General features: G+C 33.8%; 1 protein-coding gene across 1 annotated transcript in view; it reads left to right on the plus strand.

The window, feature by feature from the left end:
* The window catches only part of ROBO1 (roundabout guidance receptor 1), a 507,959-nt gene that overhangs the window by 412,208 nt on the left and 78,492 nt on the right, over positions 1–17,259 (plus strand). The window contains exons 7-8 of the mRNA XM_047100460.1: positions 11,866–11,874; positions 15,920–16,044. Of these exons, the coding sequence (XP_046956416.1) occupies positions 11,866–11,874; positions 15,920–16,044 (134 nt within the window). The remainder of the gene's footprint in view (positions 1–11,865; positions 11,875–15,919; positions 16,045–17,259) is intronic.

Below are 17,259 nucleotides of genomic sequence, written 5' to 3' on the forward strand. Positions count from 1 at the left end.
TGTTTAAAAGAGAATAATCAAGGGTGCTTGACTGGCTCAGTTGGTGGAGTGTGGGACTCTTGATTTCAAAGTTGTGAGTTTGAGCTCAGGTGGATATAGAGGTTATTTAAAAAAAATCCTTTCAAAAATCATAAAGAGAATAATTGTAGACTATTTGACATTCAGGGCACCATTTTTTTTTTTTTTTTTTTTTTTTTAATGATGGACCCGGGGACGCGTGGGTGGCTTAGTCAGTTAAGCACCTGACTCTTTTTTTTTTTTTAATTTTTTTTTTTAACGTTTTATTTATTTTTGAGACAGAGACAGAGCATGAACGGGGGAGGGCCAGAGAGAGAGGGAGACACAGAATCTGAAACAGGCTCCAGGCTCTGAGCTGTCAGCACAGAGTCCGACGCGGGGCTCAAACTCACAGACCACGAGATCATGACCTGAGCTGAAGTCGGACGCTTAACCGACTGAGCCACCCAGGCGCCCCGAGCATCTGACTCTTGATTCCACCTCAGGTCTTGATCTCAGTGTTTGTAAGATCGAGCCCCGCATCTGGCTCAGTGGTGACAGCACCAAGCCTGCGTGGGATTCTCTCTGTCTCTCTCTGCCCCTCCCCCACTCACATTCTCTCTCTCTCTCTCTCTCTCTCTCTCTCTCTCTCAAAATAAAGAAATATACCTTAAAAAAATAAAATGACGAACCCAGTGATAAATTAAATATGCAAGATAATTGAAAATTTGACTTTTTTTTGCATTCCTGTGTACTAGTTTTTTATTTGCTATCATTTTAAATATTTTATGGGTAGACACCATGTAAATTATGCTAACAGTATACGTTCTTGTAGATTCACAAATCATTTTAGCATATTCCAAACATCAGGGTCATCATTAGAATCATTGCAATTTACAATTATGCAGCAGCTGGTGTCCTTTAAATGTTATTTCAGTAATTTGAAAATATAATATGCTTCTTTTTGTTTTATTGTTTCTAAAGATTTGTATAAATAGGAAGTTACTACTTTACAATATCATGCCTGCCTGGAGTTTGCAAAACTGATTAAAATACCATGAGCACTTTAACTTGCTTTTAAACTATTATTCTCGGGACTTGATAAATAATGTGCCAGTGTAAACACACCTGTAGAAAATACTAAAATAGGTATAAGACAAAATACAGCTGAGTAATTGCTTTATAACAGATTGATGAGGGTGGGAAAATCCATAAACAGTTGTTAAAGTTAGCTTTAGCTTTAGGGCATTTATTTTGTGTGGTCAATGTTGTTAGGAGAGAACTTAAAGCATTGCACAATTGAAACTGATAGATATGGCCATTTTACAAAAGTGCTTTTAAAGTTACCTTTGTGGATGGTGGAACAGGTATTTCTTTATTCTTTTAGGTCATTAGTAAAGAGATAAGGTGTCCTCTTGTGTTTTCCTCATGCTTTCTATTCCCCCCAAATATACTAATTGAAAATAAGTAATTTTGGCCTGATTTAAGTTTCTTGGTAATAAATGTTAAGTTATAAACTTTCTGTGCTAGGTTGAGGAGATTTTGAATGTTAAACATGGATGGGGACTTAAGGCCTTATTTACTTTGGCTCTGTGTTACAGATGAGGAAACTGAAGTCAGAGATGTCTCTGTCATATAGCAAACTGTGACTGTGTCATTTGATACTTGACTACATACATTTGCATTTACAGTGGTTGTCCTAAAAGGGTGCATTCACATCACTTTTCAGAAATGAAATTGGCTGTTTTGACATTGTTTTTCTTTCTTCTAAAGATTTTATTTTTTATTTATTTTTTTATTTTTGGAGCTCAAACTCACAACCCCAAGATCCAGAGTTGCATGCTGCACTGACTGAGCCCGCCTTGACCTTGATTTTCTATGAGAATATAAAATATAACATGGTTTATTTCCCCCTCATAACCTTCTTACATATGTGAAACCTGCTCACATCTGAGAAGAATAGTTCTATATCTATGTTAATTTTATGTATTAATGCATGAATCACGTATTTAAATAATTTTGAATTAGAGTATAATCAACATAAGACATAGCAGTTTCAAGTATATTCCAAAATGATTTGGTATTTCTGTATATTGCAAAATGATGACCATGAGAAATCTAGTGAATATTTGTCACCATACAAAATGGTGTATGTTGATTATTATTATTATTACATGGTATTTGTTTTCTTGTAATGAGGACTTTCAAGATTTATTCTCTTAGCAACTTTTAAGTACAGTATTGTTAACTGTGATTGCTGTGTTGTACTTTATATCCCTAAGTCTTATTTATATGGAAAATTGTACCTTTGACCCCGTTCACTCTTTTCTCCTACCTCTTACCCCTGCCGCAAGCAACCACTAATCTATTTTCTCTGTGCTGTGAGCTTGGTATTTTTTTGTTGTGTGTTTGTTTGTTTTAAATTCCACATATAAGTAAGATCATACAGTATTTGTCTACCTCTCATCCGACTTATTTCACTTGCCATATGCCCTCAGTGTTCATCCATGTTGCCTCAAATGACAGAATTTCCTTGCTTTTTTATGGCCGAATAACACTCCATTGTATTTATACCACATTTATTTATCCATTCATCCAGTGTTGGTCACATAGTTTGCTTTCTTATCTTGGCTATTGTAAATAATGCTGCAGTGAACATGGGGTGCATATATATTTTCCAATTAGTGGTTTTGTTTTCTTTGGGTAAATACACAGAAGTGGAATTATTGCATCACGTGATAGTTCTATTTTTAATTTTTTGAGGAACCTACACATTGTTCGGCACAGTGACTGTACCAATTTATGTTCCCACCAACAGTGCACAAGGGTTCCCTTGCCAACACTTATTATTTCTTGTCTTTTTGATAACAGCGATTCTAACACGATGAGAGGATATCTTACTGTGGTTTGGGTTTGCATTTCTCTGATGGTGAATGATATTGCATATCTTGTCGTGTGTCTGTTAGTCACCTGTATGTCTTCTTTAGAAAACTGTCTATTCCAACCTTCTGCCCATTTTTTAGCCAGATTTTTTTTTCTATTAGGTTGTGTAAATTCTTTGTATATTTTGGAAATTAACCCTTTATCAGATATATGATTTGCAAGTGTTTCCTCCCATTTAATTAGTGCCTTTTCATTTTTCTGATGATTGATGATTTCCTTTATGAAAAATTTCTTATTAAAAGTTATTTGGTTTAGGTCATGGGGCCAAAACAGAACCAAAATTACTTTAGAATAAGGCTTAACTATTTCAACACAGAAGTCATTCAATGTAGTAAAAAAGAGGGAAGGTTTTAAGAGCTGAAAGGACCTGAATTTCAATCCCCCATTTCTTACCTGAGGTATGACTTTAAGAGAGTTACTTAATCTTGGAGCTCCTGGGTAGCTCCGTCAGTTAAGTCAGTTAAGCGCTGACTCTTGATTTCAGCTCACGTCATGATCTCAAGGTTCGTGAGTTTGAGTTCCCACACCGGGCTCTGTGCTGACAGTGCAGAGCCTGCTTGGGATTCTCTCTCTCTCTCTCTCTCTCTCTCTCTCTCTCTGTCTCTGTCTCTTTCTCTCTCTGTGTGTCCCTTTCCCACTTGCTCTCTATCTCTCTCTCTCAAAAATAAATAAATCAACTTAAAACAAAACAAAAAAAAAAACAACAACAAAAAAAGAAAGGTACTTAATCCTCACTTCCCTCCTCTTGCAAATTGGCACATTGAGTACTTTCCTACAGAGCTGCTGTGAGGGTTTCTGGTGTGTGATCTGACACATAGTTAGCTGACACTGATCCCTCTCAACTGAGATGTAGAAAGGTTATGTAATTTATGCAGGGAGACCTTGTTAATTCTGGAGAGGATCTTGATACAGAATTGTTTCAGTGGTCAGTGGAGTAATTTTATCTTTATACCATTATGTACCCCAACTCGAGACCCTCTATGAAATATGCCATTTGAAGATAGGCTTCCAAATTTTCAAATTTGGCACTTTTCTGTATACACTGGAGCACTTTCTATATGCAAAATAGTATGCTGGTTGCTGTAAAGGGTACATAGATAACTAAGACCTGAGACCTGCCTTCACGGAGCTTATTATAGCTGGTGAAGAAGGGAGATATACACAAATAGCAACAGTAATTAGCAGAATGTAAAAAATAGATTTGTAAAGATACAGATATGCCAGGGAGGGAGGGAGAAAGTGCTTTCAGCTGGACAATGGGAACATTATTGTCATGGGTTTACTCTTTCAGTAGATATTACATTGTGAGTGATGTTCTCAACTTGGTAAGTTCTAGAGAAATAATGGCAAAGAAAATAGTTAAATGCTTACTCTCATGGAGCTTATAGGCTAGCTTGGGAGATAGACATTTACATAATAATTACTTAAATGTGTAATTTTAAGCTGTAGTAAGTGCTCTGGGAGGAAAATTAAGGTTGCTATGAGAATATATGGCATTCTAAAAAGATTTAGCCTCACATTTAGAGGGAGTTTCTGGACGATGTTTTTTTTCGAGCTGAGAGCTAAGGTAAAAAGGAATTAAGTAGGTAAAGCAGTGGGAGGGTGGGGAGGGGATCCTGGGATACAAGATAAATCGAACCAGAGTAAGATCATGCATGGTATACTCAAGGACAGAAGGAAGGTCTGTGGGGCTAGGTTAGGGAGATGACAGGGGACAGGTGATGTGAGAAGACCGTGTTAAGGATTTTGTTCTCCATTTTTTTTTAAATGTTTTTATTTATTTTTGAAGGAGAGACAGACAGAGCATGAGCGGGGGAGGAGCAGAGAGAGAGGGAGACATAGAATTTGAAGCAGGCTGCAGGCTCTGAGCTGTCAGCACAGAGCCCGATGTGGAGCTCAAACTCACAAACTGTGAGATCATAACCTGAGCTGAAGTCGGACGCTTAACCGACTGAGCCACCCAGGCACCACTTTGTTCTCCATTTTAAGAGCAGTGGAACTATACTGAAGGATTTTAAGCAAAAACATACTATAATCAGGTTAATTTAGTTGGTTTTGTTTTTAAGCACTCTAGCCATATTGTGCAATCGGATTGGAAACAATCAAGGCAGTAGTTCAGTTGACCACTGTTGAGAAACCGGGGCCAGAGTGGTGGCAATGGAGCTAGAAAGAGGGAGATGGGATGGACAATTGTTATAAAATAAAAGCTATGGAATTTGGTAATGAATTGTGCATCTCAAGGAGGAGGGAGAGGAAGGATCCAGGTTTCTGGCTTTCTAAATTAATTTAGGGAATATTACCATCAAGCTATGCTCCTGAGATCCTGTCTGGTGGTACACACATTGCCATAGATTCCCAAGTAGTTACATTTCCATCTCAGACTCTTTCGTAGACACATAACTAAGTTGTACCATTTGATAACTGCTTTTCAGAAAAGTAGGGCCTTTTGCTTTTAGAAATGGAAGGGAAAGGGGAAAAGTATTAACTTTTTCTGAGCATCTATGATAGATCAGAGGTTGTGCAAGGTACTTTGTACACATGTGGGGGAGAATAATTACTCTATACTCTTCTGTTAAACTTTCAGGTGAACAGATAATCTGTAGCAAGATTTCTCAGCCCTGCACTCCTAACATGTGGGACTGGCTCATTCTTTGTTGTGAGAAACTGTCTGGTGCATGATAGGGTGGTTAGCAGCATCTGTGGCCTCTCTCCACTAGATGCCAGTAGCATCACCCTTCAATTGTGACAACCACAATTGTCTCCCTGACCGGTGATCCACAAATAATGTGAGATAGTTGAGTGAGGGGAAAAGTTCATAGTATTTTATGTATCTATTAAATATATTCTAAAAATTCCCCTCTTAATCACTCTATTTTTATGTCTGAAAAGTTGAAAGACATAATGACAGGCTTTTAAGTTAAACTCAATCTTTTCCCCCAAAAGAAATCATACCTAGTATTAAAATATCCTGAATGTTTTTAATTGTTAGAGATATTATCATTCATGAGTACCTATGCATATAATTTCTCCGACATAACAGTGACTGGGTTCTGTCAGTTCAAAGGTAGATAGCTTCATTACTTGAAAATTTGAGTGTTCCTCTATTTTAATAAAAATGTATTTTCTTCCCCAAAGAATCCTGTAACTCATTATTTTACTTCATTCATTCATATTCTTCTGGATGTGGTATTTACAATTCTAGGCTGTCAGATTTCTTAATTGAGCCCTGCTATTCAAAAAGCACTATATGGGAGAATGAAAAAAATCACATCAATTTAAAGATTCATTAGAATTGAGTTACTAATGATGAAAACTAGTATCTGTGAATAGCGGAATTCCATATAGCACACTCAAGAAAGCTGTTCTTCTCTGATGTTTACTAATAGGATTGGTTTTACCATAGATATATTTGCTTAACCATGAAATCTTTTATAGCATCATTCTAGGAGTTTAGAGTACTTACATTATTTTAGACCCAAATACCGTGGCAGTCTTCTGTCATTACATTTCAAAATAATTATATAGCCCATTGCTAGCGATGAAGAATCTTAATACTTTATATAACTCATAAGGATAAACATGAACATATTTATCATGATACTTCAAAGATTGAGATCTTGGTGTGAATATGTCAAAATCTTTATCATATTGTTGTGTTAATTATGCAAATATTTTCTTGGAATTTCTGCTATCTTCTGGATTTATCATATGAGCTATTTGTATAAAGTAGTTCATCAACTTAAGGTAATATTAACTGAAAAGAATATTTTTGAGGGCATTTTCTGGTAGAGTATGTGTTTGTATATACATAATCTGAAGGGATAATATTGGGAATATTTCCCAAAGGGATATATCCATTGTCCTCTTTTGCCTCTGAATTTCCATACTCTTAAAAATCATAGCGTAGAAAGCCCTTTAAGAGTCAACTAGTCTATTCCTTTACCAGACAGGGTTATAGCTAAACTGTTGTGGCCAAATGGAAATAAATCCCATTTTTAAAGACCTCTGGAGACATCACAGTTGGCAACCAATTCATGGTTCAGTGACCTTTACTGTTAACTGCTTCTTTTCTATACTTTCCCTAAGTCACTCATGTTATTATTTAGGCCCATTATCTTCTTCTCTTCTGGCCTAAGTAGTTATCAAGATTGGCTACTCCCTATATTTATTAGACCTAATTTGAAGACTTAAGTATCTCACAACTACCTTATTTTCTCAAATGGAAAAAAAAAAAAGGAAAAGAGAAAAGAAAAAAAGAGCCTTTCTCTAGCTTTTGTATATTTTTTCAGACATTTATCATCTGACTCTTGTCTCCTGTATATGACAAGCAGATAGAAGAAATCTTCCCTCCCCCCTCTCTCCTTCCCTCCCCACCACCCTTCCTCCTTCTCTCCTTTCCTCTCCCTCCTTCTTTCTCCCCACTTCCTTCCTCCCTTCCTTCATTGCTTCCATTTTTGCTTCTCTTACCTTCTCATTTATACCTAAAGATTATTGTCTGAACAGTATAGTATGCATTTTACAAGATTTTAAAGTAAATAATGGGATCCCTTTGATGTCACATTCAAAAGAGGAAGAAAGTCTCTTATTCTAAGTGTGTGTGTGTGTGTGTGTGTGTGTGAGAGAGAGAGAGAGAGAGAGAGAGAAAGACTAAATTATCCCAAACATTTTAGAGTTGTTTTTTTAAGTAAAGTATTAGTCAAGGTTGTAATATTTGTATGCCTCCAAATATATTAAATTTTAGTTATGTAATTATATAGTTCCCATATATTATATGAATTACATATTTATATAGTATACAAATGTGTATATATTTATATATTAGCATATAAATATATATACACATATATGTATTATATAGTATATAAATATTATATATGTATTGTGTGTATTATATAATATATTTATGTATTATATTTATATATTCTATATTAATTTATATATTATATAAATGTGTATATATATTTATATATATCTTAGACTTTATATAACTCCCCTTCATGCCACTCAGAAAATATAGTCTAGCTTGAAACAGTGTGCTTTTTATGTAAACTCAGCCTTGTGTAACATTCTCTAATCTCTCACCCCTTTGCATACTTCCTCCAATATAAAAAAAAATTTAGAGATGTTACTGCAGATGGAATATATCATGTGCATGTGTTGCCATGTTTAAAAAATAGCAAGTTTTAATCTCTTAAAAATATTTATTTACTTTTCAAGTTTGTTTTACTTCCTACTTATTTACCATAAAAGTAATTGTGTAGAAATACTATTTGTTCTTATTTTTCAAAAGAGCATTCTTTTATTCAGTTTATAATGATTTCAGGTGATGAAATCATTAAAAATGACTCACCCTTAATAGATGATCACATTACTTTTTCTTCCAAAATGGTGAATTTTCAAGAGGTTTTAAGCCTACTGTCTTCTTAACTGTTAGTTTTCCATATTTTTTTTAAACTGTAGCTACCTACTCTTAAAAGATTTTTTAGTATCATGAGGAATTACTTTAGAAAGTTTTTAAATGTAGGCAGTAATGGTTTTAGTGGTGATGGTTTTAAGTTAGGCATTTTATGACAGTTTAAACGTAAAATCAAATACATTTTATGTCCTATTGCATGTATTTCTCCCCAAACCAGTTAACCAGTAGGAAAATGTATACAGAGACTTGAATTTAGTCGAAAAGCCTGGAAGGCAGTCTTTGGTTAGTCATCTGTGACCTTGAGAAAGGTATTTAACAATTTAAGTTCCCATTTTCTCAGGCAAAAAGGATAGGGTTAGACTGATAAGTTCTAAGGTCACTTCCAGTGCTAACATTTTACAGTTTTATTGTTTTATTAGAGATAGAGACAGACAGGCTTTTCCTTTCTTAACGAGAAAAGGGAGTTGGGGTAGAGGTGCTCCCAGCCTTTAAAGTAGAAAGAAAAGAAGTTGACAAGAGTTAGGGAGTGTAGGAGAGAGGCCACCCATAAACCACAGACTTCAGAGGATAATGAATGAACATGATTCAAACTACTCTGCTTTTCTCTGATTCTTTCTGGACATAACTAACTGGACAACAATGGGCCCTGATTATCGTATGGAAGGTCCCTGCTGTCTGTATGGAAAGAAAATTCTTTGACCTGTCCCTGAGAGAAATATGGAGAAAGGGGAAATCTGGGAAAAAAAAAAAAACTTAAATTTCTATCATTTATTCTTGACCAGAGAAAGTTCTGGATGATTACTTATCTCAGGTGAGTAAAGGGGTTTTATATGGAGGATATTAATGGCATTGATTTGTTTATGGAAATTAGAATAAATAAAAAGGAGGGTTAAATTGTGACAGGCAGGTTTTCATTTAGGTAAGAGACATCATTTCCTGATAATCATGGTTGTTAAAAGCTTAAATGATCATTCAGGATAGGGTCCTCTCAAAAACCTCTGATGCTTTGGAAGCTTCTGTGTTAGATGTTGTTCTTAGATAACTTTATGAACTATTTTCCAATTATCATTTGTTATTGATATGATATGCAAACACATCAACTGGAAGTTCCTGAACATACTGGGTTTTAATTAATGAAAGGTTCAACTCCTATGGCTTGATTGCTGGTAAAACTTATAAGCAAGGAAAAGCATTTAAGCATATAAGCATTTAAATTTTAAATGATCTGCTTCATAGTATTTTTTTTTTGTTTTAACATTAGATACTTTTGAGATATTTAAGGAATTTTAAATTACTAAAAATATGACTAGAAAATCTTTAAGAATCATTCCTGTAGTCTCTTGACTTTAAATAAGGCTTGATTTTAACTGTATCCATCTAATATTAAATTTATTTTCACAAGTTATCCCATAAGTTATTTCTACATCATTTTATTTATTTATTCATTCATTCATTCATTCATTCATTTATTTGGCAAAATTCTATTGCTACTGTTTGTTAGGTTCTCTCTCTTGTAGTTTCTAAATTTTTCTTCCTGTCACTTAAAAGACACTATCTTTAAGGACTCAAAAGTGTTACCAAGTCCAGTCCACTCTGTTTTCAAATCTAGGTAGCATAGCATGTTGATTATTCCTTGAGTAAGTTGAGAAAAAGCTTGGTTTTTTTTTTAAACTTTTCTTGCCTGAATGCATGAAATATTATGCTTAAAGTTTTTTTTTTCTTTAGAGTGAAAAAGAAAGACAAATTATTTTACTCATTTACTCATGAAAGAAAGATGTGTGTTGAAATGTGTTTCTGAGTCACCTTTAAATTTTGTATATGTGACATCACTAGTTGAGAGAACTTTTGTCTCTATTTCGTTTCTTTTTCTTTTTTAAAATTATTTTATATTTTATTTAAAACATACATTTTTATCCTTCTACATGGATTATTGAGCATTCCCATACAGCAAAACCAAAGCAACATAATTCCAGCTTGAAGATATTAGTTCAGACCGTACATTGTGCCAAAATATCCTGAGGTTCCATCAGACACTTGAGCACCCCCAACCCCTTTCTAGTGTGTTGTCTCTTTCCCTCATCGCACAAATTAAGGAAATGTAATTTCAGATTCAATGTCGGAAGTGACTTGAGAAAGCTGTTTATAGTCTGATGGAAGTTGATTGTTTTGTTCTGTTTTGTTATTGTCACTATTTTACAATTGTACCATTTCACAGAAGCAGTGAAATAGTTTCTGTATTTATACTACAGGAATGGGGGCACGTGGGTGGTTCAGTCAGTTGAGTGTCTGACTCTTGATTTCAGCTCAGGTCATAATCCTAAGGTCATGGGATCGAGCCCCACATCAGGCTTCACATTGGCTGTGGAGCCCACTTAAGATTCTCTCTCTTTCTCTGTCTTTCTCTGTCTCTGTCTCTCTGTCTCTCTCTCTCTCCCGCAGCCCTGCACCTCTCCGCCATGCTTTATAAAAAAAAAATTAAAATAAATTAAATGAAAAAATAAACTATAGGAATGTATATCAAGTCAAATTAATTTGATTTAACTTAAAGACATGGGAGTTATTTATTTGAGTAAAATATATTGTTGCTGTGTATGGGGCTATTATGAAAAAGTTTTGCATTTGGCAGTTAATACCTTTTTTTCTAAAAGAATAAAACAAAACAATCACTTTCCAGTATTTAAAAAGTATGTTACTCACGCTTCCTATACTAATATGCCCAGTGTTTCAGCCTTGCAAGCAGGTAATGTCATTATGACTTTATTAGATAGGTTTATAAAGTTTTGTCTGTTTTCATGTGTTCACATTTTTCTGTATCTTCTCAATTAAAATTCTGCAGGAATTTAAGTATAACACCTTTTAGTAACTTTGCTCCTCAACCTACTGTCGGGGGGGACCAGAAGCACTTGAGTGCTTGGTAGAAATGCAAAATCTCAGGCCATACTTCTAACCTATGGAATTATCATTTGTATTTTAAGCAATTCTTAGGGTGATTTATGTGCTTATTCAAGGATGAGAAACACAGATTTAATAGAATATCATTGGCAGCATGAACCTTTTAAAAGTAATCTGGTGGTAGAGTTGTAGGATTTAACACTATTTTGCCTTTGATTAAGATGCTTGATTTCTATTGTAAGTAGCATTAGCAGTTAATATTTATTGTGTTTTTAAACTCATTACATATGTAGTTATCTAACCCTGTCATCTGATAGCAAAATATAGTCATTGAAAAGTGTTTTAGAATTGTATAGATATCATCCATTGTAGCTCTGTCATTTAATCATAGTAGAGATTTTAAGATTCATTTCTATTTCTCTTAAATTATTCATGATTATACTTAAAATGCTAACAAATATTCATTCATGGAGCTTATGAGCCAAATATTAATGTGTTCTTTATTTTACATTAAAGAAGTATCATTGTTAAGTCAAATCTTATTACTTTTTCTGTTTCATTTTTGTTTCTTTATTTTTATTTATTTCATGTTTTCTTTTTTTTTTGTTTTGTTTTAGTTGGGTCTGGTAAGTTGACATTTTATTGGCCATCTCCTAATCACCGTGTCACTGTGACTGGAACTTCTCTTCCCCTTTCCATCCATACCCTTCCATGTCCTTCAACCAATCAGCCTCCATGTTTCACTTGTCATTGGCCACAAAGACAGACTGCACAGAATAAAGTCTGCAGGAAGTATGGGTAACTGTGACAAAGAGTAAAGGTAATGGGGTTGCTAACCTTATGTCTTGTTAAATGATGTGTGATCTGCATTCTTTTGTTTTTTTCTGTCCTTAATTGCGTGATAAAATAAGTGATAGGACTATATCGTAGTTAAGTACTGTTTCAATTTATATCTCATGAGATAAACAAACAAAGAGAGGTGCCCAGAGAACAATGTGGGGTGTTTGTTTGGTCCAAAATATGTTTATAAATTCATGTCTGTCTATCTAAGCTTTTGTAACTATTGTTCAGTAATTGTCATTAGGAGTCCTCTTGGTGAATAACCTTGCATTAGGGCTGTTCGCACTCATTTCCATTTCTTTGTGTCAGATTCATTTCGTTTTATGTAAGAAATAATTGCATGATGCTTCTAAAATGTATCAAACTTCTCACTGATAAACTTGGCCTCATATAGGTAGTCATTACGTTTCCAAGTCCTCTCATGATCAGCATGTTGGGGAAGGTACACTCACCCTTTAAAAACGCTGGAAAACCATTTTTGGAGTTTTACATGAGGATGCTAAGTACTATGCCAGGGAATAATTTGACCTAAGAAAAGCTTCCTATTTTTTAATTAAAAAGCTACATAAATATTATAAAGGTGTTCATACTAACACAGATAGGATGGACTGTTCAATAATGGTGATGCACTAAGGGGCTATTTGAAAGAAATAGCTTTCTATACGCTACTGTATATACAAAAATGTATATGGATTAATATTTAAACATAAAAAAATAAAGACAAAAGTATAGGATGAAAATGGAGGTGAATGTTTACATAATTTACTACTTATTATGTAATCTATATTATGTAATTTTATTGATAGAATAACAAAAATGCTTAACCAGATTAGAACAATTGTCAACAAAATGGAAAAATATATCTACAACACATATGAAAAATGGATGAAATTTTCACCTAACAATAGTTCTTAAAAATAAAAAAGATGAGCATAGGAACATAATATTCCCAAAAAATAGGATATCAGTGACAAGGTAATGTGAACATAAATGTCTAATCTCACTACTACACAAAGGCAAATTGGTAGGAAATTTCATTCTCAGTTTGGCAAAGATGTTAATGTTCAGTGTTTGGGAGGTTTGGGAGGAAAATGCCCTATAGGAGAGTTGTCGGTTGAAATAACCTTGAATATAATTGGGAAGGATGTTATTGTCACTATTGTTTTTAATAGTGAAAATTAGAAACAAATCCAAATTTAAAAGCAATAGATTGATTAAATAATTTAAGGTAAATTTGTATATGGATTATTAAAGAGTTATTGAAGTGATATTTTAGAAGAATATTTTGAAACACTATGGTCCACTTTGCATGGTTGAATTATGGGTAGTTTTCTTTTTTTCTTTGCTTGTTTGATTTTCTAAATTTCCAATACTGACCATATATGACATTAGTAACATGGTTCTGTAGTTTTAATTATAACAAGTTAGAATGTAGCCTTTGAAAAACATTCCAGCATTCCATCATAAACTTCAAGTAGATGGATGCGATGAATGGCCTTCTCAGTCTAAATAGATAGGTGATGATGATAGATAGATTGATAGAGGCGTATGTAATCCATTTAAATTTTTCATGGAGATATAATTACATCTCATATTCAACATACATGTAGAAAAGGGTTTTTTAAAGTTATATTTCTAGGACATATCTTGGGGCTGATGTCACTGTTGATGTTGGCTCGAGAATGTGCCTGCAAAATATAGTAAATTCATTTCCAGGCAGATATCCTGTGTGGAAGGATTGCTGCAGGATAAATGTAGTTAGCATAAGGGTTTGTATCCCTGGTTCCCAAATAAGTCTTTGAGGTTTGAGGAGAGCTGGCATTTTATAAAAGAAACATGGGTTCTGGCACACGTTATTAGACATGCTTCTGAGATTTAGGAAAGAGACCACCCGAAGTTTATACTTCTCTGAGTGGTTTGAACATTTATATTTTCCTACTCAAATTCCCTACATATTGGAAAGTCATATTCTCCCACTCATTTAATTAATCATTTTTTTCTTTTATTGAAATAAACCAAACTCTCTTCTGGATTTAGTTTATTATCTAGTCAATCCTTTGAATTTTTTGATCTGATTTCTACCTCAATTATTGCAGCCCTTAACTAAGGAATCAAATGTTCCTGTATGGATATGTATGGAGGAAAATCCCCAAGAAATGATACACATGTCTGTTATTATACCTGGATAATGACAGTGTTTGCTAAATTCATGAGTAAACCACTCAATTACAATCAGAGTTAAAAAAAATTATAAGGTAGAACTTCAGTGTTACCAAATTGAACCTAAACTGTATCTCCTAACTTTGTATTTTCTTCCCTATAAGTTATAGGACATTTGAAGGCATTTGACCTGATTTTTCTGGTCTCCTATAATTTTCTAGTTAAATGGTATAATTTCTACTAAACCTCAATTAAAAATAAAAAGGGAGTATGGAAGAAATCACACTAATCTAGAAGTTAGGAGATCTAATTGCTTTCTTCAGTTTTGCCACCATGCAATCTTCAGCAAGTTCTGTTATATCTCTCTCTTAAAAAAAAAAAGAGGTTTTTACTTCAAATGAGAGATTTACAAATTTATATATAATATATATTATAAACATTTGTTTATATGTCTTAGATGCAATTGCCTAGAATGTATTTATGGAGAGAAAATTACCTTTTTCAAATCCTCGACTTCATTAACAAAGAAGTCATGTTCTTGTAAGCAGTGTAGCATTTGTGGACATAATCTGAATATAATTTTCAATTCATTTTCACTTGAAGGCATTATCCTAAGTGACTGATATAAGTAACTAAAAGTACCTTTAAAGAAAAGGTTTAAAATAATGGAACAGTCTTAAAAAGTGGATTAGAAGAACCCTATCCTGTATAAACTGTTAAATGTCTGGCTTGAAATGTTCACTTCAATTTGAACTGAGACAAGAGAGGAGAATAATTAGGTGTTTCAGACAGCTGATAAGAAATGAATTTGAAAAGTGTAAACAGTAGGTAAAAAGACTTACATTCAGTGCGTATTTTTCTAAGCATAAAGCACGGCCCCAAAAACAGCTTTTTTCTCTCCCCCCAGAAGTGACTCCATCAGCACACCTAGTGTTTTCAGCTGCCGTTGCTCTCAATGTAACTGACACAATTTTCTGACACTCTATTTACTGCTGGATGAAGTGGCCATTTAAAGTCTGTATAAATCAAACAGTTTGGACAAAGCTGGCAGTATTTATAATGTCAGGATGAGCAGATGTTTCAAATTTGCCCTCATTTCCATATATATTCTGTTTGAACATGCCCTTGCCTATGTAAATGAAGGAGGCATTTGACTCAACTATTGCTTTAAATTCATTTCCATTCAAGTAATTGGACTGAAGATTCTAAATGGTTATAATTTCCATGGTAGCATTTCAGGAGCTTTTGAGTTAAATTAAAGTAATTTTAGGGCCTGCTTACGTCAGGAGGTCCTTGTGTATATGATTAAAGTCCATTCAGCTTTAAGCAGCTCTAAATGAGAAAAGATACTCATTCGTACACATTTCAGGTATACATTGAATGTAAAGGGTCAAATTGCAGCTCAAGAATTCTTTTTAATGTGGAGATTAATCTTAGAAGGTCAACCAATAAAAAAAAAAGAAAACTGCTTCACAAAAAATCTCTATTCTCTTCTATAAATATGCCCTTAACACTTTAACTTCGATTAAATTAAGGATGAGAATGGGTACATGTTATAGTGCATAATGAGTCATGTAAAATAATGGCAGCACTTGGGATATCAGCAAATTGTCTCCATTAGGATAATAACTACGTGTTTTGATTTGGTGTAATTTGTTTCATCTCCTTTAGAACCTCCACATTTTGTTGTGAAACCCCGTGACCAGGTTGTTGCTTTGGGGCGAACTGTAACTTTTCAGTGTGAAGCAACTGGAAATCCTCAACCAGCTATTTTTTGGAGACGAGAGGGGAGTCAGGTAAGACCTTGTTCTATATTTCAGTCAGCTAAGGTGGGTGCCTGAAATGTAAGAAAAACCAAAGCATTATTTAGTTATACAGTTGTTGTTTTAAGAGAACTGAAAATTCTCTGAATACCCTAGAAGACGTCAACAATGAAAGAAAAGAAAAAAAAAATCATTAATTGTTGTAATTCTAAAAGCAATTTTCCTGGGGTGCCTGAGTGGCTCGGTCAGTTAAACGTCAGACTTTGGCTCAGGTCATGATCTCACAGTTTGTGGGTTTGAGCCCCCTGTTGGGCTCTGTGCTGATAGCTCAGAACCTGGAGTCTGCTTCAGGTTCTCTGTCTCCTTCTCTCTCTGTCCTTCCCCTGCTCATGCTGTGTCTCCCTCTCTCTCTCAAAAATAAATAAACATTAAAAAAAAGTCTAATTTTCCTGCCTAGTTTTGGTACATAGGGTGATATATAGCATGGTAATTATCATATATAATTTATCTTTACTTCCAATTCAGCCAAATTAAACAAAAAAAACCTGTACTTTTTCTCAGTGTAATTTAATTAATTATCATTTCTATTATTCAGATATCTGTAATTATATGTTAACAGAGATTTACAGACATTTCAAACAGATGGCAATTATTCAGTGCAATTTTCTCTGAAAACGTCAGGATTCTCAACTGTCTTCTTCACTTCTTTATGTATGTTTATGTGTGTGTGTATATAGATACATATATACATAAATATCAACTATATATATCAATTTTTGCATGTCAAAGATTCATCAAACCATGTGTTAGTCTGTTTAATATAGATGTCATGTTAAGTACAGTTCAGTGTATACTAATTCTTTGAAAACTATCATCTGATTGTGATTTGCTATCTAATCCCATTCTCTAAACATTTATAAACCAGAATTTTCTATATACATTGAACTAAAATGTAAAATTCTATGCTGTTACAAATTCTAAGTTCACGATTAGGCTTCACCTTAATAAAAAGGAAATTTTGAAATAATTTCACATTAAAAATAATAGGAAACTTTAAAATAGCATTTAAACCTAAGTCTTTTTTTTCTTATCTCTTATTGACTTGCCTTCTTCAACAAAATAAGCATTTCCTATTGCTTGTTTCTGATACTTATAAAAAAGATTCTCATTCATTTTTTAATACAGTTATTCCTAGCTTCTTTTATTTTTTGCTTAACTCAATCTTGGGTGAGTTGTTTCATGGTCTTG

The sequence above is a fragment of the Lynx rufus genome, unplaced genomic scaffold (genome assembly GCF_022079265.1).
Source record: "Lynx rufus isolate CCGP_SWC_20201006 ecotype Redwood Valley unplaced genomic scaffold, mLynRuf1.p SCAF_5, whole genome shotgun sequence".
NCBI lineage: Eukaryota > Metazoa > Chordata > Mammalia > Carnivora > Felidae > Lynx > Lynx rufus.